This window comes from Myotis lucifugus, unplaced genomic scaffold (genome assembly GCF_000147115.1).
Source record: "Myotis lucifugus unplaced genomic scaffold, Myoluc2.0 scaffold_98, whole genome shotgun sequence".
Lineage (NCBI taxonomy): Eukaryota > Metazoa > Chordata > Mammalia > Chiroptera > Vespertilionidae > Myotis > Myotis lucifugus.
The window spans coordinates 2,831,330-2,858,592 of NW_005871146.1; the positions used below are offsets into that span (position 1 = coordinate 2,831,330).

Below are 27,263 nucleotides of genomic sequence, written 5' to 3' on the forward strand. Positions count from 1 at the left end.
CTGCTGGCACCTGGAGTCAGTCCCGATTGCTCGGCAGCTGCTGGCCCCCTGAGGCTTCCCCCCCCTCCCCCCTTTTTTTGAGGGGGCGATTTGGGGCAACCACCTCCCCCCGCTCACACCCACTGCAGGTGCCAGCCTCAATCGCTCTGTGCCATCAGCGGGTGCGAGCGGGGCCGGCGCCGTCAGCGTGTGGGAGTGGTGGCGGCAAGAGCAGGGCTGCCAGGAGACAGGGGGCTGGGCAGGGGCACGGAGGATGGGCCGAGACCCACCCCTGTGCCCACCGCAGCCTCGCAACCCACAGTTCCTTTCAAGGTGCACGAATTCATACACTGGGCCCCTAGTCTAGTATAAAGTTACAAAGTAGTACCAAGAATAAAAGAAAAGGTGACCTCAAATATCTTGCCACAATAGCCTATATTGCTACAAAGCCCTGGTGAAATTATTATAAAAAGATCTCAACAGACAAGACAACCCACTGGAGTTCAAACCAGCACCACTACTACCCACATAAGCATATCGCTTAGAATGGTAAAGATGCAGTTTCAAGAAGTCTTTCAAAACATTTTTAACTATGACTCACAGTAAGAAATGTATATTATTCAAATACACACACACACACACACACACACACACACACACACACACACTAGAGGCCTGATGCATAAAATTCATGCAAGAGTAGGCCTTCCTTCCCCCAGCTGCTGGCACTGGCTTCCCCCTGGCACCCGGGACCCGGGCTTCCCTCACAGACCCGGCTTCATCCGGAATGTCATCCGGAAGGACATCTGGTCTAATTAGCATATTATGCTTTTACTATTATAGATATGCATATATATAAAGCTAAACAATTTCACCAAATAACAGTTTGTTTAAATGTATATTCCTGCATACGTGCAGCTCAATATTTATTCTAATTTGCTGTTTAATTTTTAAACACTGACTTTAGTACCAAAATTAATTTCATAAACTCTTAATGGGGACAACCTACAATTTGAGAAACACTGTACTAGAGCCAGAATATTTAATGCATGCTACATATTTCCAAGGTACCAAAGCACATAGCAATAACTTTCTAATGCTGTCTACAGATATTTCTACCTTTGTTCTTTCTAGGAATAGTTGCTTGAATAATTTAAAAGCTGTTCTTTTCTCTGGGAAGTGAAAGATCTGCCTTCTCTTCTCAGAACTCTACTGATTTCCAAGATATGCACTAGAGATAAACCATATCTGCAGAAGTATTTCTAGCATGCAAACAAAATTTCTCCAAAAATATGCCCTAACCAGTTTGACTCAGTGGATAGAGCGTCGCCCTGTGGACTGAAAGGTCCCAGGTTTGATTCCGGTCAAGGGCATGTACCTTGGTTGCGGGCACATCCCCAGTAGGAGGTGTGCAGGAGGCAGCTGATCGATGTTTCTCTCTCATCGGTGTTTCTAGCTCTTTATCTCTCTCCCTTCCTCTCTGTAAAAAATCAATAAAATATTTTTTTTAAAATGTTCTCCAAAAATATAAACAATATGTCATCACTAAAGCACTACAGAACCCATTTCCTTTCTCAAACAAGATAAAGCAGATTATGATTTTAAGGGTCAACAGAAAAGGCATTACTATGAAATCAAGTAATACCTACCTGATTTAATAAGAGATTTCAAATTATTCTGAACAAAAACTTACAAATGTACTCAAGGTTCCTTTTCAAAACCCCATCCTCTCTCCAGCCATATTTCCATAAATTTGTCTTACCATCTTAACACATCAACTTACTTTTTTATGATGGGTAGAAAGAACAGATGCCTCTAAAACAGGCTCCAAATCTCCTTGGTGATTGTCATTATCACCTCTCCTTGTACCATCAAGTTGGAGTCCTTTTCTGAGCCGTATTTCTGGCTCTGGAGTCCTGATGTACTCCAATCCGTTTTTCGCTGTCTGGTTCATGGGATACACAAGGCTTTCTTACAAAGAGACCTTTCTTTCTGTCCCTTCTTCTTGGGAGGGTGGACTCTCAGGACAGTGTGTTGACCCTAAAGAGAGGAAGATTTTAAATTTAACATATTTTAAACACATTAAACAAGTGCTGGGAGAAGAGACGGGTTATATTATTATATGTTCAAACAATGAAATACTCAGCAATCATTAATAATGATAAAACAATAATGTATATTTTAAAAATCTGTATTTGATGATAGGAAAGACTGCCCAAATCTACTTTTATTTTTTTAATGTATTTTTATTGATTTCAGAGAGGAAGGGAGAGGGAGAGAGACAGAAACATCACTGAAGAGAATCATTGATCGGCTGCCTCCTGCATGCCCTACACAGGAGGTCGAGCATGCAACCCAGGCATATGCCCTGACTGGAAATCAAACTATGACTCCCTAGTTCATAGGTCGACACTCAACCACTGAGTCAAACTGGCTGGGCCAAAAACTACTTTTATGTGGAAAAAGCAGCCGTAGCCAGTCTGGCTCAGTGGATAAGTGTGTCGGCCTGCGGAGTGAAGGGTCCCGGGTTCAATTCCGGTCAACGGCACATACCTGGGTTACAGGCTCGATCCCTGGCCCTGGTCAGGGCGTGTGTAGGAGGCAACCAATTGATGTGTCTCTCTCTCACACTGATGTTTCTCTCTGTCTTTCCCCTCCCTTCCACTCTCTCTAAAAACAAATGGAAAAATATCCTTGAGTGAGGAGAAGGAAGGAAGGAAGGAAGGAAGGAAGGAAGGAAGGAAGGAAGGAAGGAAGGAAGGAAGGAAGGAAGGAAGGAAAGGGGAAGAATTTGGGTCTTGAATAAGAAGATTTACTTTCCATTTTTGTTCTACTTGTATATTTTTGCCACATACTATACATTACTTTTTCAATGAAAAACATATAAAAGTGTAGAAAGAATATATGTGGATCCAGCCAGTGTGGCTCAGTGGTTGAGCACAGACCCATGAACCAGGAGGTCACGGTTTGATTCCCAGTCAGGGCACATGCCCAGGTTCCGGGCTCAATCTCCAGTAGGGAGCATGCAGGAGGCAGCCAATCAATGATGCTCTCTCATCACTGATGTTTCTATCTCCCTCTCCTTTCCTCTCCGAAATCAACAAAAATATATTTAACTATATATGTGGATTATATGCATTATAGCTGGGTTTTACATATCTAACATCATATAGACATCATAATAACCAATTTCACAGTTAAGGAAACAAAAATTCGCCATACTTTGTAGAAAATAAATAGGACCAAATCTCTTATATAGCATATATTGGTGGTAATGGTTTGTATTTAACTTATTTAATGTCTGCATTTCAATATTTTCAGTTGTTTTTAACTATAGATTACCCTGGAAGAAAAGAAACTCAGGACCAGAGTATACTTTTATATCCCTGTGAGTTCTTAGAAAGTGCTATACACATGTTTAATGAATATTTGATAGATGATATTTAAATGTTCTTAAGTGTTTTTGTAAAAACACTTTCAGAAATCATCTCTCTCTCTCTCCAAACTGGATTGCAATAAATTTCCTAGAGTTCAGTATTTCAAGTCCTTGACCCTCTTACCTCTTAATTCATACTACAAAAGTTTATTTTATTATTTTTTATTGATATTTAGAGAGGAAGGGAGAAAGAGAGAAAGAAACATCGATCAGTTGCCTCCCGTATACAACCAGACTGGGGATCAAACAGACTGGGTATGTGCCCTTACCAGGAATTGAACTCACCACTTTTTGGTGTATGGGACAACACTCCAACCAACTGAGCCACACTGGTGAGGGCCAAAGGCTTATTTTACACATTTAGTTACATATCCAAATAAGACGATTATCACAGGCAATCCAATTAGAAATACTAAAATAGGAAGGAGCCAGGGTACATGTTATGCTCATAAATCCCATGAGATTCAATGTTCTTACCAGGGGAAAGTAGGAGTAGGGCAAAGTGGGAGGGCCTGGATGCCATAAAAGGTGCATTTAATGTTCATATATGTGGGTACACAAGACTTAGTCCAAGAATTCTAATTAAACTAAGAATTACTCTGTTAGTTTCAGAAATCATGACTTTGCTTAAGTGAGGATTCCTTAGAGAAATTCTCTAAGTGTTTTCAAAGTTTTGGGAGCAATAACAAACATAAAACTTTAAGGATCACCAAACCTGGGCATGTGCCTATCCCATAAAGGCCGTAGCAAGCATATTTGTAATGCTGAGATTAAAAACTATGCTATTAATGCCCAATTCTGAAAGAGGAAACAATGTTAATGATTTATATTCATATACAGATGTGGAAAGTAGGCTCAGAGATTAGGTAACTTGTTCAAGGCCATTAGTCTATAAATAAAGAGCAGCTGGGATTTATATCTAGGTCGTTCTGGCCCTCATAAAGTTCATGTGCTATCTGCTACCCAAAAAAATTAAGACTAAGGAAAAAAAAGATAAGAACTTGAACCTGTGGACAAAAGAGGGTTCTGTAATAAAACAGCCAAGTCCAGTGATGGAAAGTGACCTCACAAAAGGATATGATCATAAATTCCTAACTGGACAGCTGAAACTGGTTTGGCTCAGTGGATGGAGCGTCGGCCTGCAGACTGAAAGGTCCCAGGTTCGATTCCGGTCAAGGGTATGTACCTTGGTTGTGGGCACATCCCCAGTAGGAGATGTGCAGGAGGCAGCTGATCGATGTTTCTCTCTCATCGATGTTTCTAACTCTCTATCTCTCTCCCTTCTTCGCTGTAAAAAATCAATAAAATATATTTTTTTAAAAAAATTCCTAACTGGACAGGTCATAGTGAGTAGTCATGCTCCAGGCCTATAACCTCTTTAATGAAAGGTTTAAGTAAGTCCTGTCCATTAGTCTTATGCATCTAGGTTAACACACCTTTGAGATGCCAGAAGTAATCCTCTTTTCCAGACCTTTTAAGGAGTAAATAATCTTGTTAACTATCCTGTACCTTGATTTCTCCCGCCTTCATAATCTCCTTTATGTTCCCTCCTTAATTCCAAAAGTATACCAGAAACTGCAGGCCAGGAAGCTCAGTTGTTTAAGCATCCTCCCCATACCCAAGATTGTGGGTTCGATCCCCAGTCAGGGCACATACAAGAATCAACCAATGAATGCATAAATAAGTGGATGCTTCTCTCTCTTTCTCTCTCTCTCTCTCTCTCAATAAATAATTTTTTTTTTAAGAAAGAAACTGCAAAACTGGCATTTTCCAGAGTTGCTTCCTGGCAACTGTCACCAGAATGGCTTAAATAAACTCATAAAAATTCTCTGCATGTTTGGACATTTCCTACATCGAAAAACCCTAAAGTCATTTCATTTACATGGCAAGTAAACTAAAAAATCAAAATCTTTACTATCAAACGTAGAAAACAGAATAAAGCTTTCTGCAAAGCAGCCTTGAAATATGACCACACTGATCTTCTCATAAGCAGGAGTTATGTATAGAGGCACGTTGCTCATTTAGGAGAATATAAATGGAATGCTCTATTAGTTAGAATTGCTTTGTAATCTTCAACTCAGAAACAGAAAGCAAATGACAAGAAATAAGTTTTTCCAAAGAAGCTGTAAGGATTCTCCTTAAAATAAAAAGACATTTAAAAAATCAATTTCCAGGAAAGGGCTAAGATAAACACATAGTCCTACCAACAATGCTTTCTAAATTTATAAGTATAATAAAAGAAGAATGAACAAAATAAGACACTGTAAAATCTCCAATCAAAAAAAATTAGTTATATTTACCATTTTATATATGCTAAAGCAGAAAGGCCTACCAATACATTTTAGAGTTTGAACAATAGAATTGTTCAAAGAAAAAACATATATGTCAATGCTCAGGTTCCCAACAATTTAACAAAACGGTCCAATACAAGAACACTGGAGAGAACTGTAATCTACTACTATATATTTTACTTTATTTGCATTCTCTCTAATGATAAAATGAAGTTCTACTAGGATGCAATACCTTGAAACCCAAAGCAATCAATTCTAAGACTCTAAAGGTAAAGTCAGAAGTAAGGTAAGGGTGTTGTCCTTTATCACCATTATTTAACTCTGTCCTGGAGGTTATAGACAACTAAACAAGAGGAAAAAAATGAAGATTATAACTATTTACACACTATCACAATTTAGCTATAAAACCCAAAAGAATCAACTGCAAAAAACCATTATAATAAGAAAACTCATCAAAGTGATTGGATATAAAATTACATCTACATATTAACAGCTTCCATCCTAAAAGCTCACAATATTTGGTTATTATAGAAGAAACTAATACACACAATAGAAAATGAAAGATAAAACACTTAAAAACAAAACTTAAAATGCTACTGAAGATCTACAGAAACTCCTAGGGCTACTAAGTGAGTTCAGCAAGGTCAACAGAAAGAACATGAGCACTCATATATCAATCACATTTCTATATACTAACAATAAACACGTGGAAACTAAAATTTAAAACAATGTCATTTACAATTACTTCAAAGAAATTTAAATACTTAAGTATATGCTTAAAATATGTATAGGATCTGTTTACTGAAAATTACGAAATGCTAATGAAAGAAATCAAAGGTCTAAACAAATAGCAACATTTAATATTCATGAAGTGAAATATTAAATAGTAAAGATGTCAATTCTTCCCAAATTCTTCTATAGGTTTAATGCAATTCCTATCAAGACCCTAGCAAGGATTTTTGTAAAATTGATATGGAAGAAATAGGCCCAGAATAACTAAAACAAATAACGAAGTGGAAACAATCCCTTGGGCGAGGGGAGGGAGTGGGACCTTGATCTAAATAAATCTCACACCCTATGGAGCATGAACTTAAAATATAAAATGTGAAACTTTTATTAAAACACTAGAGGCCCGGTGCACAAAAATTTGTGCACTGGGGGGGGGGGGGGGGGGAGAGGTGTCCCTCAGCCCGGCCTGAGCCCATCTGCAGTCCAGGACCCCTTGGGGGATGTCCACCTGTTGACTTAGGCCCACTCCCCGGGAGATCAGGCCTAAGCTTGCAGTCAGACATCCTTCTGGCAGCCAGGGAGACCTCGGGGGATGTCCGACTAAAGGCTTAGGCCCCCAAGGGATAGGGCCTAAACCTTTAGTTGGACATTCTTAGTGATGCCACGGAGGTGGGAGAGGCTCCTGCCACCACCTCTGCGCTGGCCAACCATGAGCCAGCTTCTGGCTGAGTGGACTCCCCATATGGAAGTGCACTGACCACCAGGGGGCAGCTCCTGCATTGAGCATCTGCCCCCTGGTGGCCAGTGCGCATCATAGCAACCAGCCATTCTGCCGTTCAGTCAATTTGCATATTAGCCTATTATTATTATATAGGATGTCCCTATTTCCCCCTTTTGCCCCCTCTACCCAGCTCTTGCCCCCCCCCCCCACTTCTCTCTGTCCATCACCATACTGTTGTCTGTGTCCATGGGTTGTGCATATATTTTCTTTGGCTAATTCTTTAAATTTTTATTTTCAGATAAGTGCTTATAACTGCACTATTATATATTTTCTATTATATCATTTAGAATTAAGATATTTTTTAATTGAACCCTTGTAAATTTTAGCACAATTTAATAAATTATGCTAGAAGCAATTAGGAGATTTTTCATGTAATGCAGATACATTTCAATTAATATTTTATTAATTTTTAATTTTTTAATATTTTAATTTGAAATCATCTCATACATGTAAAAAAAACTATAAAATACTACAGCATATTATATGTACCCTTCACCCAATTTCTTAGGTGTTAATAATTTAAACATAACCATTATACAACTAACAAAATTTGGAATATATTTTTCTTATAATCTCTTTAATGTTACTTAATCCATTTACTTTGTTTTTGTTAATCTTCACCCAAGGATATTTTTCCATTAAATTTTAGAGAGAGTGAAGGGAAAGGGAGAGACACATTGATTGGTCGCCTCCTGCACATGCTCTTATAGGGACTGGGGATCAAGCCAGCAACTGAAGTACATGCCCTTGACTGGAATCTAACCTAGGACCCTTCAGTCCACGGGCTAATGCTCTATCCACTGAGCAAAACAGGCTGCAGCTTAATTCATTTACTTTTAATCTATATGTGTCTTTATATTTAAAGTGGGTTTTGTTTTTGATTCACCCTCATAATCTGTCTATTAATTGGTGCATTTATGCCACTGACTTTCAGAGTGCTTACTGATAGAGTTACTGCCATATCTGGTGGCTTCTGGGGCTTCTGGGGCCCGCCTGCCTGCAGCCCGGGACCGGATCCGATCACGGGCGGCAGTCAGGCAGCTTCTGGGGTAGCCCATGGGGGCCTGCATGGCGGCTCGCGCTGGTGGCTCGAGCTGTCCCGCCCTGCCTGCAGTATGCAAATTAGCTGCCATCCTTGTTGGCGGTTAATTTGCATATCTCGCTGATTAGCCAATGGGAGGCATAGCGAAGGTACGGTTAATTACCATGTTTGTCTATTATTAGATAGGATAGGAGAAAATCTTCAGGATCTATAGCTATGCAAAGAGTATTGAGACTTGATGCCAAAAGCATGATTCATAATAGGGCAAGATACTAACCCGACTGTTCGCCCTATGCGAAGAAGTCAAAATATTTTTCCAGCGGCAAAATAATCCAAAATTACAAGAACTCTTCTCTGACGATGAGTGGGTAGCCAAGCTTGCATACCTGGCAGATACTTTTTCACTATTAAATGAACTAAACATATCCTTGCAAGGACAACTTAAGGACGTGTTCACACTACGAGGTAAAATGGATGCTTTTCAAAAGAAAATATTACTGTAGCAAACGAGATTGGCTGAAAAGATCTGCAAGTGTTTTCAAACTTTGATAAATATATGAGAGAGAAGGATGTCCACCGGCAGGTGGTAATCATTGTTCAACAGCACTTACAATCACTCACAGAATCTTTTGGTCTATATTACCCAAAGAAAGAAGATCCCAGACATGGCAATATGTGGATAATAGATCCATTTGCAGCAAACATTGAAGATAGCAATTTAAGCATGAATGAAAAAGAAAGCCTCATCAATCTATCATACCGCGACAGTCTCAAAGCTAAATTCCAGTCATCCTTATCAAAGACCTCATTTTCGGATCTCCATTAAAAGTGAATACCCATTGCTGAGTGAAAAAGCAATGAAAATTTCAATTCAATTTTCAACAACATTATTTGTGCGAAAAAACATTTTCATCTGTCACAGCAATTAAAACTCGGTACCAGTCAGCTTGAAATAAATACGGCTCTCCATCTTGCAGTAACGACACTGGAGCCAAAAATCCATAAACTTATTTCAAGCAAACAGGAGCAAATATCACACTCTAAAAACGTGTAAGACTTAAATAAGCTTCAATTATTTCTTAAAAATTAAACTTTAATAAATGTGTTACAATTAAACTTTGAAGATTTTGTTATGATTAAGTATTTATAATGTTGTTATATTAAATAGGTGCATTTCATATTAAAATGGAAGTTCTCTGATCATTATTTTACAAATGTTTTATCTTTTTTTAAAAAAAAAATCATATTAGTGCCCTAGCCGGTTTGGCTCAGTGGATAGAGCGTCGACCTGCGGACTGAGGGGTCCCGGGTTCGATTCTGGTCAAGGGCATGTACCTTGGTTGCGGGCACATTCCCAGTGGGGGGTGTGCAGGAGGCAGCTGATCGATGTTTCTCTCTCATCGATGTTTCTGGCTCTCTATTCCTCTCTCTTCCTCTAAGAAAAAAAATAGGTTTAAAAAAAAATCATATTAGTGGTCCGCGAGATTTAAAATATGAATTTAGTGGTCCCAGGAGGTCTGAAAGGTTGGCAACCACTGCTTTAAAACACAATGCCAAATATTTTTTTTTAATATATTTTATTGATTTTTTACAGAGAGGAAGGGAGAGAGATAGAGAGTTAGAAACATCAATGAGAGAGAAACATCGATCAGCTGCCTCCTGCACATCTCCTACTGGGGATGTGCCCGCAACCCAGGTACATGCCCTTGACCGGAATTGAACCTGGGACCTTTCAATCCACAGGCCAATGCTCTATCCACTGAGCCAAACCGGTTTCGGCCACAATGCCAAATATTAATGAGGACAAGTACACTGCTGGTAGAAGATAAATTGACACAACCACTTTGAAAAATTGTTAACTTAAGAAACTTCCAAACACACTAACTATATGACTAAGCCATTCTACTAAAACTTTACCCAAAAGAAATAAAAATGTAAGACTTTGACAAGAAAAATTCTGAGATGTCCTAAATTAAATTACAGCAGGCTGAAGAGTAAAAAGGAAGAGGTAAGAGGTAAGTCTTTCTTCATTCTTTTTTCTAAATACTTTTATTGATTTTTAAAGAGAGAAGAGAGAAAAACATCAATGTGAGAGCAAAACATCAATCAGCTGCCCCCTGCATGCCTCCTACCAGGGATGGAAGCCAGCAACCCAGGCATGTGCCCTGACCGAGAATTGAACCAACACCCTTTCGGAATTCAGGATGATGCCAAACTAACTGAACCACACTGGCCAGGGCAGTTTTCATTCTTAAACTAAATGATTTATAGCGGTTTCTAACAAACATTTAAGACAGTTAAGGCTCAAAGTTATATACATAATTCTCCTAAATTCAAAATTAAAAATCTTGCCCAGCTGGCATGGCTCAGTGGTTGAGCACTGACCTATGAACCAGGAGGTCACGGTACAATTTCTGGTCAGGGCACATGCCCAGCGGGCTCCATCCACAGCAGGGGGTATGCAGGAGGCAGCAGATCAATGATTCTCATCACTGATGTTTCTATATCTCTCTCCCTCTCCCATTCTCTCTGAAATCAGTAAAAATATATTTTTTAAAAGTCTCAAAGATCAGGACATATATATATAACAGCAACTGGACGACTAAATACATTTAAGTATTCTGAAGTTTCAACTATCAAAATATCAATCCAATACATGCTTATCTAGTTTCCAAAGTCTGTGGATATTAACCAGCAATTTTGTTTTCCTCATAAAAATATATCCTCGAACTGTTTGCAACCCAGATTCAATTTAAAAAATGACATTTGGGTGAGGTATACAAAATACAATCAAACCTCGTTTCTCCAACATCTCCCATTTCAAACAATTCAGTTCTAGGCCAACTTGTTCACAGACAAAAATGTCTGGGTTGTGGAACCAAACTTTGGTTTTCAAACTGACAACCCTTTCAAGCTGATACCTCAGCATGACAAAAAGGGTCTCTCTGGCAACAAAGGAGAAAATGCTTTTGTTGCCGGCTAAATCAATGATTAGCACAATTTTAAGACATAAAAGAGGCCATCAATATATCAGGACCAGCTAAACTGTGATATAATGTGTAAATAGTTATAATCTTCAGTGCTAATGTTGCTAAGGGTGTGAAAGAAACAATGATCACAGACTACTGAAGAGGTAGAAAAACTGTTGTTGATTTGGATAAATGAAAAGCAGTTAGCCAGTGACAGCCATTTCCCAAGTAGTGATATATGAGCAAAGATGCTGCATACTGACTTAAAAGACAACCCTGGACCAAGTGTTCAAAGTGATTCATTTAAGGCTAGTAGGGGGTGGTTGGATAAACTTAAGAAAAGAAGCGTTTATTCATAGATTAAACAGTACATTAGACATGAACTGTATATAAGAAAGGTTAAAACGAAATCATTTGGGGGTCTGAAACAGATTAATTCAACTTACATTACTTCTAATGGGAAAAAATGATTCAGTTTTTTAGCAAATCGCTTCTTGAACAGCCTCTGTAATGAATTAAGTTCAAGAACCGAGGTTCCACTGTACAGGAGTGGGCAAAAGTAGGTTTACAGTTGTTCGTATGGACAAATATATAATTCTATCTAATAATAGACAAACAGGGTAATTGACCGTACCTTCGCTACACCTCCCATTGGCTAATCAGCAGGATATGCAAATTAACCGCCAACAAAGATGGTGGTTAATTTGCATACGTAGGCTCCAAGCAGCGAAGACTGAAGGTGAGCCGGAGCCGTGAAGACGGAAGGCGGCTCCGGCCAGGGCCGAGAAGACAGAGGACAGAAGGCGGCTCCGGCCGGAGTGAAGGCCTGGGTCCTGGGTGCCGGAGGAAAACCAGTGCCGGCAGCCAGGAGAAGGGAAGGCCTATTGCATGAATCTCTTCATGCAACAGGCCTCTAGTACAAGAATAAACTCTGTGTTTCACATACTCACAACTGTGAATGTATTTTTGCCCACCTCCTGTATGCTCTCTATCTATCTACATTCTGGTTCTAGTTCTAGATCAAGTAATCAACCAATCACATTACTCTAACCCAGAAGTCACAAACTTGAACATGTGAAGCAGCCTAATGAAAGAAAAAAAAAGGCTGTCCTAGCTGGTTTTGCAATGGTTAGAGCACCGCCCTACATATCGCAAGATCTCTGGTTCGGTTCCTGGTCAAGGGCACGTACCATGGTTCCGGCTCGATCCCTGGTCTGGGTTTGTGCGTGTTTGGGAAGCAACCAATGGATGTGTCTCTCACACATTGATGTTTCTTTCTCTCTCTCCTCCTCTCTCTCTCCCCACTTCCTCCCTCCCTTCCATTCTCTCTAAAAAATCAATGGAAGTATGTCCTCGGGTAAGGATTTTTTAAAAAAAGGCTGTTAGTGTACTGAACTGAAACTACTTAAAAGATTTACAACAACTTACATGCATAGGCATATAAAAACAGAAATATAAAAATATTAAATATTAACAAAGTATTAATATTAATTAACAAAAGTATTAAAATATTAACAGAAATATTTAAAAATATTTAAAAATTTAATTTGCCTGGCCGTATGGCTCAGTGGTTGAGCATCTACCTATGAACCAGGAGGTCACAGTTTCAATTCCCGGTCAGGGCACATGCCCTGGTTGCAGGCTTCATCCCCAGTGTGGGACAGGCAGGAGGCAGCTGATCAATGATTCTCTCTCCTCACTGATGTTTCTCTCTTTCTCTTCCTCTTTCTCTCTCTCTCCCTCCCTCTTCTGCTCTGAAATCAATAAAAATATTTTTTTAAATTAAATTAGATCCCTGCCTCACATCATATACCAAAAAAATCAGGCAAAATCAAGACCTAAATGTAAAAAAAATGTCTAAGACTTTTAGAAATACAAAAAAAATTAATAAGCCACAGAGACTAGAAGATATTTGCAACTCACTTAACAGACATAACCAGAATATAAAACTCCTAAAATCAATTTAAAAGACAACCCAATTGGGAGGGGAGGAAGAAGGAACAGCCATTCAAGAAAACCTGAATAGTTACTCAACATTTGAAAACATGCTCAATCTCATAATTAATTTAAAAAATTAGACAATTTGATATCATTTCACAATAATTTGATTTGTAAACATGTAAAAAATCTGACCGTGCCATGGATAAGAATTTGGAAAGAGTAAATTCTCACATTTTAATGAGAAAAAATGCAAAATAGGACAATTTTGGAGAACAATTTGGCAATTTCTCCATAACCTCCAACCCAATAATTCCACTTCTAAGTAATTTACCTTAGAGGACTTCAAATTTCATACCCACATACATACATACACACACACACACACACACTGCACAAAACATTTATCCTTACTGCCTGCAATACAACCTGATACTTTTCCATCCTATTTGAATTCCTAACCTGATTTCCCAACCAATTAATGGCTCTCAACAAGCAGTTTGAAAAACTTGCCCAAGATCTTAAATATGTGCACAAGCATTCATAATCAGGAATGTTCAATGTAATAACCAGAGAAAGATTCTGAGATGTCCTAAATTAAATTACAGCTGACTGGAGGGTTAACCAGTTTAACTGTGGGCCAACTAACAATAGACTGCTCACATTCCTGACTGCACCTTAGAGCTTTGAATAAACTTCTATAGAGACCACCAGATGCCCCAACATCTGCTTATGCATGAATTTTCCAAGATTTGTCCAGCACCAACCAATAGTAAATATTTCTTTCTTAAGGACTGTGCACCTATCCTAGAACTGCCTCCCCCCTTCACCTTTTCCCATCTCCCCTTATTTGTAGCCAATGTAAATTCTTTCAAAAACATAATATGTGGTAGGCAAAGCAGATTTACAGTTGAGTATAAGCAACAGTTTACTCTTATATTACCATTATTTTTTAAGTCTTTTTTTTTTTCATTGATTTTAGAGAGGGAGAAAGAGAAACATCGATGTGAGAGAGACACATCTATCAGTTGCTGCCCTTCCGTGCCCCAACCGGGGATAGAACTGCAACCTAGGTATGTGACCTGACAGGGAATTGAACCCACAATTTTTTGGTACACAGAATGACACCCAATCAACTGAACCACACCAGCCAAGGCTCTTGTATTTTATTATTTATTAATTATTATATTATTATTGCATTGTATTAACTATAAACCTGCTTTTGCCCACCCCTGTATTTAAAAGAGGCCATCTACTCCAGGACAGAGGACATGTTGCCTTCATCTAGCTCCTGCTGCTGATGGTTTAGATTGCACGTCACAGGACCTGTCCTTTTCCAACTAGTATTTGGTTCAATAAACCCTTTATTTCCAAAAAGCTTTCTGCTATGAAAATTTCACAAAACATATATCCCTATTACCTGCAGTACAACCTGATACTTTTCTATCTAGAATTTTAACAGTAGCATTGTTTTTAAAACAGGAAAAACAATAAACCTAAACACCTATCAACATGAAAATAAATTTAAACTGGTTTTCTAATAATAATATAACTATACAGCAGATAAACGTGATGACTATAATCAGGTTGAACCATATGAAAACAGCCATTTTTGTGGGTCAAAATGTTAATAAAATATCAACTTCCTATGAAACTAAAAAACATGTTTCATAAAAAAAATAAGTTACAGAATAGGCAGAAAAGTGTCTACATAAAGTTTTAAATATGCAAAACAATAAGATGACCTGCTTATAAATATATTCCTTATGAAGTAATTACATAAAAACAGGCATTAGGAATGATCAACACCAACACCATTCAGGATAACTGTTACTTCTGGGAAGTAAAATATAATCCAAAAAGATGCTTCAACTGTATGTTTTCTTTCCATTTTTTTCTTTAAAAATTGATATAGCTGTATGGTGGACATATGGATATTAATTATATTGACTCTGTGTTCTATATATGTTTGAAGTATTTTAAGGAAATAAAACACACACCTGCATCCTAAATTCAAACCAACCACCATACAAAATTAATTTTCTTGGTTTAAAATGTTAATGACTAGTCATCACCTTTTTTTAACCAGAACCTCTAGTCAACAACAAAAACAGCTTTTATATAATGCCCAATTTAAATATTTCCTTAAAATATGTCAAGAGAAGATTTATCCCTGGAAAACTGGTCTTGTTCCTCCTTCCAGTTTAGTGCTATGTATTTTACTGTATTTCCATTTTTCCCTTTGCTGCCAAGAAAATTCAAATCCAAATTTTATTCTTAGTCATTGAACTAAGCTGCCACTTGGGAACAGAATATATGTTTCCTCCTTCTCATTTCTTTTTTTTAATATACATTTTATTACACTTCTGGATCTTTTAAGTAACTAGAAATTCTTTCTGGAATGAAATAGGATATAAATAAATCCCAAGAAAATAAAAAGTAACCCTTCAGTTCCACAATGCTAAAAAGTTTTCACTGCCACTACTTGTTCCCTGACCAAAAGAATGGGTGTGTAGATACAACTATGAATACATGTTCACTAAACTAAAATTTAAGGACATACGTATAGGACTAGTGTGAATATGCTGCCAGTGAAAAAATTAGCTAATATACACCAAAAACAAAATACAAAAGAAAAGACCTAGATGGCCAAATTTTAATAAGCTAATTATTTTTGTCTCTTCAAGACCATACTCTTTGTATGCTTTGTTTTCTAGTGCACGGATATTGTGGAAAATACAGTGTCCAATAATATGTAACACTTAAGTAAGCTATAAAGAAAATTGTATTTGTCTGTGGTCATCCATTAAAAAACTTAGTGTCCTTTCTCACAGGTATTTCCCCCATGCCTAAAGATATTTTGGCAATTTCCAGAATTTAGCTTCCCTTTTCATTCTGTCAGAACTTACAATATATAATTAAGACAAACTATAATATCACTTAGCCAGCATATATCCCCTCTAACACAAGGTATACTGCAAAACAGAAAATTCAAAACCATGGGTTCCTTGAAATAAATCCCCTATTTAATCCATTCCTTAACTTCCAAAACTGAATACCAAAAGTATTTATTAAATAGGGTAGGTTGCACACTAGCCAGTGTGGCTTAGTTGGTTGGAGCACCATCCCATGCACCAAGGGGGTACGGATTGGATTCCCATTTAGGGCACATACCAGGTTGTGAGTTCAAACACAGGTCTGGGCGAGTATAGGAGGCAACTAATCAATGTTTCTCTCTCACATCCATGTTTCTCTCTTTCTGTCTCTCCCTCTCCCTTCCACTCTCTCTAAAAAAAAAAAAAAAAAAAATCAATGGAAAAATATTCTCTGGTGAGGATTAACAATATATATATGGTAAATTACTCTGGCCAGGTAGCTCAGTTGGTTAGAGCATCAACACACCAAGACTGGTTTCGGTCCCCAGTCAGGGCACATACAAGAACCAACCAATGAATGCGCAGACAAGTGGAACAGTAAATCAATGTTTCTTTCTCTGTCTCTCTCTGTCTCTCTTTTTCTCTCAAAAAAAAAAAAAATCAATAAATAAAAATTTAAAAAATAAATAGGGTAGGCTAATTATTAGTAACAAACAGGTCCTACGACATCCATCAGTCTTAAATTTATCTCATTTAGAAATAAAGGATGAGCTGGAGAATATACACCAAGATGACAATTTTATGCTGTAATTTTCCAAGTTTATATTTCACAAAGTCTTTGAAAAGGTTATTTTTAACAAAGTTAAAATACTTTACTCATTAGTAATCCCAAAAGAACATGATCCAATTTAGGTTTTAAAAAGAACATTTACTCATATAAACCTGGGTTGCTATTTGATATGAAGAAAGCTATATACTCCTTACCCTCAAGAAATATAAAGCCTACTGGGAAGTCACCCAGATTCTTTTAACAGGGGAGACAAAATCCTGCTTTCAAAGACAAGTAGAGAATCTAAACAAGTGAGCAGCTCTCTTTAATGGAGTACTCAGAACAACCACAGAATGTAAGGCCCACTAAAGTAAGTCTAAATCATATCTCCCAGTGAGATAAATGAAATGAATACATTGCCAATTGGATAGTATTTTTAAAAATCGTAGCAATGGCATAGAGATGCAAGAACCTCACCACACCCACATTTTTGGTAAGTTTACATTGCTGTGACCTTTCTGGATGGCAGTCTGGTAATATACATCAAAATGAAAAACATATTTCCTTCAACCAGTAATTAGACTCAGAAAGTTACCCTAAAGAGTCATTAGCAGCAGGTTCTACCCTCTAGCCTGCCCACTCTACCTTTCAAAAGTTCATCTATTGCTTTTCACTCTAATAACTCTTGCCATTATTGTTTTAAAAAAAAAAGAGAGACAGTCATTATCATGAGACAACTGTACATACAAGGCACATGTACAATTTACAATAAACTTAAACAATCTAAATATCCAGCAATAGGAACACTATTAGATTATGGCATACCCACTCAATAAAATACTAAAGAACTATTTAAAAGAACAGAGTAGATGCAGATGTATTGACCTGGAAAGCTACCCAGGAATATTATTTTTTAAAGCACACTACTATGATCCAAGATGGTACCACCTGCTGAGCTCCCAAGGGCTGTTTCCCCACACCCAGAAGCATGATTCCAAGCCACGGCCAGAAGGGCTGGCAGGTGTCAGTGTGGTTTTCTGAAAACTGCTCACTGTTAGCCAGTATGCAGCCAACATGCCCAGCAGAAACAAACACAAGCTTCCCAGTAACCTGCAGTAGTTATAGAACTAATAAAGTGGACCCTCTCACCTACACTGAGGAGTTTCTACAATAGTACATTTAGCTCACTATAAATCCAATATGGAGATTTTTAAATTGCAACCAAATACACCTTGCAAAGTACTGGCAAAGCTGATGATGTTTATGGCACAGATTGGTCACTGCTGCCCAGAACATCTATAACTTTGCTCAAGAGCTGAAAGATCTGCTCTCCTACAATTACACTGTCTTGAATCTAATCTTTCAATAACATTTTGCAAAGCTTTGATGTCACTGAGAAGAATCTAATCAATCTGTTTGCTAGAGCTCTTCTTTGTACTTCTACTAGTACATTGCCATAGAAGCACCTAAGATTTTATATACTCATTTTTGTACTGGTGAGAATACAAGCACAAAATACAAGAATAAAGTAAATATAGTATCACAGAATTTCAAGTACACGTCAAGAAGCAGCAATGTAACTGCACTCCAAGATATCTTCTGGAAGTGGTAAGTGAACTCTACAGAAGAAATTATGCCAAAAACGTCAACGTTATCACAACTGCATGCTTCTCTAAGGTTACCAAGATATTAGTTGTTGCCTATTCCTCTTGTTCATCTTTCTTCCTAAAGAAAGATGCTAGTGCAGTATGCCACAGGGAAGAAAGACTCCAAACACAAGAAAAGGTTAAAAGGTTATGAAAGTGCTTCAGAAACAAAAGGGGAAAACAGAGGTGTTTAACTTTTCAGCTTTTCATTTGATTCATAATCTCCAAGATTTTGCAAAAACAAAACTGCTAAAGTGGCTATAAGCCCTAAGGAGAGTTGAAGTGAAGATGATGCTCATGAACTTTATAACCAGACTAGAGGCCTGGTGCACGAAATTCACGCACAGGTAGGATCCCTAGGCCTGGCCAGCGATCAGGGCCAATCAGGGCCTTCTGGCTGCTGGCCGGGGCCTTCCTTCCCTGGCTGCCAACTGCCAGCGGGGGCCTTCCTTCATTCTGCACCGCCCCCTGGTGGTCAGCATACATCACAGCAAGCAGCTGAACTCCAGTAGAACTCCCGAAGGGACACTTGCATATTAGCCTTTTATATAGAGAGAAGATTGGTGGGAATTCATGAGCTTTTTCAAACTTCCATCCTCTTACGCAAAGGTTTCTACAACGGCACCAAGCCAAAGGGAAATAACAAGATCTGTTTGCTGCACAAACATCTCATCACCTGGTAGTCCCAAAGATCATTCAATCATTGCTCATGACTGTGGCCTCCCATTTTGGTATGGACAAGAACTCTGGGGAAGTCATGGCAGTAGGAATCAGTGCTATGAAAAATAACAGCTCAATGACTTAAAAATTTCTTCAAGACCTGGCCCAGCATAAAACAAAGATAAGAATGTGATGATGTCTGCTAGAATTGATCCAGTTTATCCAAACACTAAATCCTCAGATGTTGCATAAGAAATTCTGGGGTAAGGCTACAGAGGCCTTGAAAAAATCAAGAGCACAAGAATATGGATAATTAGCTGCTAAAGTTTGCATTCCAGGAACATAAGTTCTGGAAGTTGAGGAAGAGAATGCTGAGAATGATAAAGATGGCTGAGGAAGTACCAGTCTCATTGAAGAGGAGGATGGTGGGTAAATGGGTTTATGTGCACCATTCTTCTTATGAACAAGAAATCTCCAAGAAGCTGAACAGCTTCATGGAAGAGCCAGGATGTTCAGTTAGAAAATAATCAGCATTACTTCAGAGAAAAGCAGTTGGCACTACAAGATAAACTTTTGAAAGAGAAAAGGAATGAAGTAACTCTCAAGTTTTCTACTCTCCAAGGAGAATGCTAAGTATATGTGATTAATCTGCAAATTAGTGAATCAAGAATGTTTATTTGCATCAAAAAGTTCAGAAGCACTATTATTTTGAAAACCACCTACTAGTAGAAAGCACACTGCTAAACAATGACTGGTTTGATGCCACTTTTTAAAAAACAATTCTGCAACACAAAAAATAAGCCTAATATAAACTACATTTTATTTAATAGCAATGCAACAATATTGGTTCATCAATTATAACTAGAGGCCCGGTGCACGAAATTCGTGCACTGGGGGCGGGGGGAGTCCCTCAGCCCAGCCTGCACCCTCTCACAGTCCAGAAGCCCTGCAATCGATCACCCCAAAGAGGTAGGCCCCACCCACCCGCCACAGCCTGCTGGCCAGTGGCCTGGGCCTCCCTCTTTGGGGCGATCAATTGCGAGCCCCCTGACCGATTGCCCTGCAGAGGGTGGCCTGGGTCTCCCTCTCTGGGGCAATTGCGGAGCCCCCCACCTCCGATTGATTGCCCCACCAGCCAGTGGCATGGGCCTCCCTCTGCAGGGCAATCATGGGGCGATGACTGGGCCCCCCAAACGATCACATCGCAACTGCCTTGGCTGGCCTGGCACCAGTGCATGCCATAGCATGGTGGTCAGGACAGTCATTCTGCTGTTCAGCCTTTTGGTCTATTTGCATATTACACTTTTATTATTATAGATATGTCACATTATGCAAAATACTATTAACAACGAAAAATGGGGGATGGACGATATGGGAACTTTCTTTACTAGCTGCATAAATTTCTGTAAATCTAAAACTGCTCCAAAAAATAAAGTATTGCCCTGGTCAGGTAGCTCAGTTGATCAGAGCGTTGTCCTGATATGCCAAGGTTGCAGGTTCAATTCCCTATCAGGGTACATACAAGAATCAACCAATAAATATGTAAATAAGTGGAACATTGGTGGAGGGAGTTAATTGAGGGGGGAGGGGAGAAACACCTGTAATACTTTCAACAGTAACGATAAATTTTAATAAATAAGTAAATAAAGTAGAACAAATCGGTGTTTCTGTATCTTCCTCCCTCCTCCCTCTCTAAAATCAGTAAGTAAAAAAAATTTAAAATAACTTTAAAAGAAAAAGTACTAATTTTTTTAAAACCTGCAGATTTGCAAATCAACATTTGCAAATGAGGACAAAGAGCTGGAGAGTTCTATCTCAAATTGTTAACAGTGGTTTTCTAGAGTGAAATGGAAAGAGGAACACAAGGAGGAACTTTTACATAATATGCCTCTGGACTGTCTAAACTTTCTTGACTGAACAGTTCTCTAAGGAGAGGCTCTGTAACATATTGAGGGTCTCAGTCCCAAAACCATATTGCATGGATTCAAATCCCAGCTCCACCATTAACTAGCTGATAAATTTGGGTACTTAATTTCTCTATGCCTCAGTTTTCTCATCTGTGAATAGGGATAATAGTATGTGTCCCCACAGAACTGCTGGAGGTATTACATGACTTACTACATATAAAGTGTTGGAAAACTATCTAGTACACAGTAAGTGCTCAAAAAATGGTGTTCACCACCATCATCATCAAGTATATATTATTCAACATCAAGCACCTATTATTCCTAACTTTTTAAATCTTTGACTAATAAGACAAATCAGGAAAACTTGGTTCCTCAAGTGCAGAATCTTTGATGCAGAAAATACAAATGTATTCCATTGCAAATTAAAATAACCTAAGATTTTTTAAGCAAATTACAAATCAACACTTAATAATATGAGCCAATTTATGTAAAAATATTCACTAACAAATTCTATAAAGATAATCACAAAAACAAACCCCTCTGAGTTATATGATTCTGGATAATTTTTACTTTCTCCTTTACATTTTCCTGAATCATTTTAATTTTCTACATGGAATGTTAATTTAAAAAAAAGCAGGAGCCCTGGCCAGTGTGGCTCAGTTGCTTGGAACATGATCCCATACACTAAAAGGCTGCAGGTTCTTTTCCGGGGCACCGTACATACCTGGGTGCGGGTTCCATCCTCAGTCGGGGCACATATGGGAAGCAACTGATCAATGTTTCTCTTTCACATCATGTTTCTCTCTTTCTCTCCCCCCACTTCCTCTCTCTAAAATCAATTAAAATATGGCCATGCACTTGGGTCCCCTCCCTGAAGCAGAAAGCTTTCTATAATAAAACACTGCTTTTGATTAAAAATAAATAAAATATTAAAAATAAAATAAAGCAGGAGTCAGTTTACTTTTTCTATTAAGGAATAGATAATAAATATTTTAGGCTCTGCAGGACATACGGGTCTCTGTCCTAATTACTCAACTTACCAATGCACCACAAAGCAACCACAGACAATATCTAAACAAACGCATACATTATGTCCCAACAAAAAATTTACAAAAACAGGCAGCCGGCAGAACTTGGCCCATAAGCTGTAAAGTTTGCTGACCCCTGAAATGAAGAATACAATTTTCATTTTGGAAAACAAAATGTGATTTATACCAAAGTGCATCAGCTATATTGATATTACTGATAGAGGGAAAATCCATTCACTTAGAAAAACACTCTGGAAATCCTCCTCTCATCCCTAGAACCCCAGTAATAAGAGAAAATTTGCCTAAAATCATACGTTGGTGGGTGGGCAGTTAAAATAGAGGCTAAAAGAAATATGCCTTTCATATTTAAGTCAATTTGAAAGTTTTCAAAGTTCATAATAATTCACCACCGAGCAGCTGCTACCACATGTGTGAAAGTCCTGCATACTGATGAAATGATTTTAGTTATAGATCATCACAGTCACCACTCTGACAGATTTCTAAGAATGAAAACATCTATGAACAACTAACAGCATCAGAAATGAGATTTCTATGAAATGAAAAATTAAAAAAATCTATGAAATGCTAACATAATAAATGTCAGAGCGTGGTAAAAGGAGAGACAGAAAGGTGGCCCTTGATATGAGGGCACTTCAAACTACGTAAGTGACATATGATCTCCCCCCCCAAAAAAATAAAGCTTTGGCCTGAAGGAAATGAATTTTAACATTTCACTGAGAAGAGTTTTTTGAGCAAATGATTTTAAATGTGACTAATTTCTTGGAGTTTCAAATGGTTTAGGGAGGGGCTGTTTTAGAAAAAGATATAACAGGACTAAGGTAAGGCTGAGAAGTCATGTCTAAAATAAAAATATTAAAAATCATTCTAGCCCTGGCCAGTGTGGCTCAGTTGGTTGGAGCACTGTCCCATCCATACACCAAAGGTGGTGGGTTTAATTTATGGTCTGGGCACATACCCAGGTTTTAGGTTTCCTACAGGAGGCCACCAATCGATGTTCTCTCTCTCTCTCTGAAATTAATTTTTTTTTAAATCGTTCTACTGCCCTAGCCGGTTTGGTTCAGTGGTCGGAGCGTCAGCCTGCGGACTGCAGAGTCCCAGGTTCGATTCCGGACAGGGGCACTACCTCAGTTACAGGCTGGATCCCCGCTCCCTGGCCCCCGGGGTGCGGGAGGGAACCAACTGATGTCTCTGTCTCCCTCTCTCTGTCTCTCTCTCTCACACACACATCTGTGTTTCTCTCTCGCTGTCTCTCACACGCTCTTCCACTCGGTCTAAAAAAAATCAACAGAAAAAATATCCTCGGATGAGGATTAACAATTAATAAATAAATAAATTATCCTACTAAAAAAAAAATCATCCTGTTTAAAAAAAATGTCAGCAGCCTGCAATGAAGTCAAATCAACCACTAAAATCCCAGGTGGACATTTGAGTCTTTCTACCAAAATTCACTGCTGGGCTATCACGTTAAGTTGTCAAAATTCCAGAAGCAAACGTTTAAATAAGGTCAAAAGCCAGGAGGAGGATTAAAGGACATACTAGTTTTCAATCCACAGTCTCTCGCTGACTTACACCCTGTTATCAACAGTTTTCAGAGCAGCACAGCTGAGAGCCGAGAAGCCCAATAGGACTTGGGAAAACGGAGCTCTGCCAAGTTGCTCTGCCAACCAGGTGGCCCGAAACGCCGCCTTGGAGAAGGTGAGGGACATTTCCCCGCTCCATACCCTGTCCAAGTAGCACTGAGCAGAACCCATTCGGCGCCGGCACCAAAGAAAGTACTAGAAGTGACAAAGGAGACGGAAATGCGAAAACGGAGGGCAGATTCTCTCCGCGGGGAGTGAGGGGAGGCAACTGCAGGCGGAGGGAGGAGAGCTAGAGGGTTCTGGACCCTCTACCCAGAGGGGCGCGGCGGGAGAGGTAGAAAGGAGGGCGGACCCAGGCCCCTCAGCACACACGGTCCTGGGCGGGCGGATCAGGTGAAGAGGCCAAGTTCAGGGCGGGGACGAACGCACGCTCCCCGGCCCACACCCGGACACTCGTCCCCTCAGCCGTCACGTCCTCCCGACCCGAGCTCTACCGCTTCGCCCGGGAAAAGGCGCGCACACTCCAGAGACCCTCACCCGGAGCTTGTCGCCGCCTCGCCGCGCGTCTCGGACTCCTCGGGAACCACAGGTGAGGGGAGGGGGAGAAGGGGGGGCAGATGAGGGAAGGAGCCCAACTCGGTACAGCCGTGCCGCTGCCGCCGCCGCGATACCGAGTCTTAGATCGTCCGCCCGCCCCCACGGCCGCACGTCGCCGTGAATCGCACGCGAGGCGGTAAGACCCAATAAGACCACACCTTGAGCGCAGCCGCACTGGCGAAAACCGGAAGCTGCTTCTCGGGCCGCAGAACCTGGGTGCATCCTGGGAATTGTGGTTCCGCCGGGGGTTCAATGAAAGCGGTGCTGCGCGTCCAGGGACCAAGAGGAAACGCTCCACTGACGCTCGCATATATTCCCTTCGTTTGTTTCCCTCCCACCGATAAGGAAAGCGGTTTAGATCAGAAGAAGCGGGGGCCTTCCTAGTTCGTGGACGCTTTTCCCAGACTGTGGATACGGGTTACACACCTTGGGCAGAAGCCAAAATTTAGGGGTTTAGGCGAGATGGTGTGTTTCTGCCAACGGCCAATATATTGTTAGACGTCGTCTCTGAAAGCTTCGAAAATAAATCCGAAAGCATTAGCCGAATCTTTCCCAAAACAAGAGCGTTTGCCTGTTAATTACTGTGTCCATTTACCCAAAATGAGTGATTTTTTTCTACATGTGAGCTTTTAATTGAACTCTAACTTAGAAAACAAGAGCAGGTTTGGTTACGTACTTATACTGGAAGAAAAGGAAGTACAATATAGGAGCTGGCATAGAAAAATGTTTTCACATTCAGTTCTAAGAGGAATTTATCATACTCTGAAGAGGTCATTGTCTTAACTGTCAACACTCTTGTTATTGACTAAATGAAATCCGTAGCTCTCAAGAACATCTATGCCCATGGCCCATAGCAAGAGAAAAGGATGCCCGAAGAAGCTTCACAGAAAAAGCTTCATATCAGTATAAGACCTTGAGTCTGATATATGCGGAAAAAATAAAAATGGAGAACTCTTCAACCTGGAAATGTAAATTCTAAGAAGTTATTAAAGTTACTAAAATCACACCAAAAAAAAACATGAATAATATGGTCTTAACACAGGTATTTGAGAGCTAAAGGCCACCCAGGTAAGCTTGAAAGATAAAATTAGTATAAATAAAATTATTAGAACTAAATTTAAAGGAACTAATTCCCTTCAAGTAGTAATTTACATTGAAAATATTAATTATGTTTTTTAATTTCGATAATTTGTAAAGACATAACAATAATGTCATCTATTTTTCTAGGTAAAAACAAACTTTTGAGATTGAAATCAAGGAAGACATACACCTCCACAACAATCAGAAACAGAATACAGTGCCTTTGAATAGAAAATTTGACCCAGTATGCAAACTCACATAGGGCAAAAATGAGAACAAGAACCTGAGGCTTAATAAGAGGTCTACTAAAGGTGACAAAGCTATATAAAAAAGACAATTAAAAAAGAGATCATTCAGGGATTTCAAATCTTTTCTGCATAGTTCTCTCAATCTTGCTTTGACAAAAAAATGCGCTTTACTCAAAGAGCTTCCTCTGGAACACTCCATTGTATGCTAAAACATGTGAGAATGAGCCTTAATGTTTTCCCATCAAGATTTTACCTATCATTCTCTGTCACCTTGACCCCAACCCTTTTTCCGCTAATGAGGATGTTGCCACCATCCTTAACCTGAGGGACAATCCCACCTCCATGGCTTCCTTCACCATATCCCATACCTAAATGCCACCATTACGTGTTCCAAAGCAGATTTTTCTGGCTTCTCTCGGCCACTAATCTTTATATGCTGTCTTCTGACTAGAACCAAAGGGAACTCAGTAAAGTCTTATATCCTCCAGTGTCATCTGAGGATCCATTTTTATGGTGTCACACTTCTCCACAGGAAGTGGAGCACCTTGGTGCTACATCTTCTGCAGCACCAAGGAAAAGTCCCTTTCACCCTGCTCCCCATACTAGCCACCAGTGACCCAACAGTGCTCTGTGGCACAGCTAGTCTGATGTAGTCACCTCCACAATTATCAGATGTTGACAAGGCGAACGCATCACTGGGTGAGTAACATTCATAATCCAGTTGCAGATATCCCAGAATGAGACTTCAGCGACACTACAATATTTTGCTGAAATGATGATATTGGACTTGGTCTAGGGACAGACTTATCCTCCATTATGATATGCAAGCCAATAGCCAATGAGAATTGGAGATATATCTAAAGCAGCAATTTTCAACAGTTATGCCAGAAGTATTATTAAAACATGCAATACCTGACTTTGGCAAGTCACTTTGGAGCAAAAAGGACAAGTAATTACTATCATTATTATTTTGTAAATCAATCAAAATTATACCTATTTTTTGTCAGATTGGCAAAAAAAATATTTTTTTCAGTGTGCTGCAAAATTTTAGTAATTAATTTATGTGTGCCATGAGATGAAAAATGTTGAAAATTGCTGATCTAAAGCAACAAGCAAATGGAAGTGAAGCTTTCAAATTCTTAAAGGCAAAAAAAAATCCTAGACCCCATTATGAATTTAACTTGAGATCGTAACTGGTTTTTGTTGCTTCTCCCATAAAGAAAAGAAAAATGATTTCATTTATTATTTTTAACAAAATTACTATTTTAAGAAGAAAAAAACAAATTATTTGGCTAGTAAAAACCAAAATTAGTAATCTTCTTTGTGCTGTGTCTACAACTTTTCCAAAAAAAATTACAAAGGGAAATTAACAGCTTCATAATTACAAAATACTTAAAACTAGCCTGAAGGACAAAATGGAAGATGGACCATAAAAGAGGTAACCCCTGCCACCCAAAAAAGAGCAAGAACTGTCAAATCAGTCTCTGTGGTTGTCTCCTATGTATGTTGTAGTAGAGGAAAAACTTCCTTCCACCCTCTTAGAGTCTGTGGCTAAGAAATAAGCTGACATAAGACAGATTAGCAGGAGAAAAACTTATGTTTATTTAATATTTTTATCTACACACAGGGGTCTTTAGAAGGAAAACAAAGACCCCAAGAAGTAGTTAGACTCAACAGCTTATAAAC

The 27,263-nt window shown here is 39.0% G+C and overlaps 1 protein-coding gene and 1 pseudogene across 1 annotated transcript in view; one reads left to right on the plus strand and one right to left on the minus strand.

Moving 5' to 3' along the window:
* Window positions 1–24,347, minus strand: part of ADIPOR2 (adiponectin receptor 2) — a 59,472-nt gene extending 35,125 nt beyond the window's left edge. The window contains exons 1-2 of the mRNA XM_006092119.3: window positions 24,190–24,347; window positions 1,763–2,019 (exon numbers count right to left, since the gene is read on the minus strand). Of these exons, the coding sequence (XP_006092181.1) occupies window positions 1,763–1,933 (171 nt within the window). The 5' untranslated portion in view covers window positions 1,934–2,019; window positions 24,190–24,347. The remainder of the gene's footprint in view (window positions 1–1,762; window positions 2,020–24,189) is intronic.
* Window positions 17,503–19,847, plus strand: LOC102435844 (annotated as a pseudogene).
* Window positions 24,348–27,263: the final 2,916 nt, after the last annotated feature.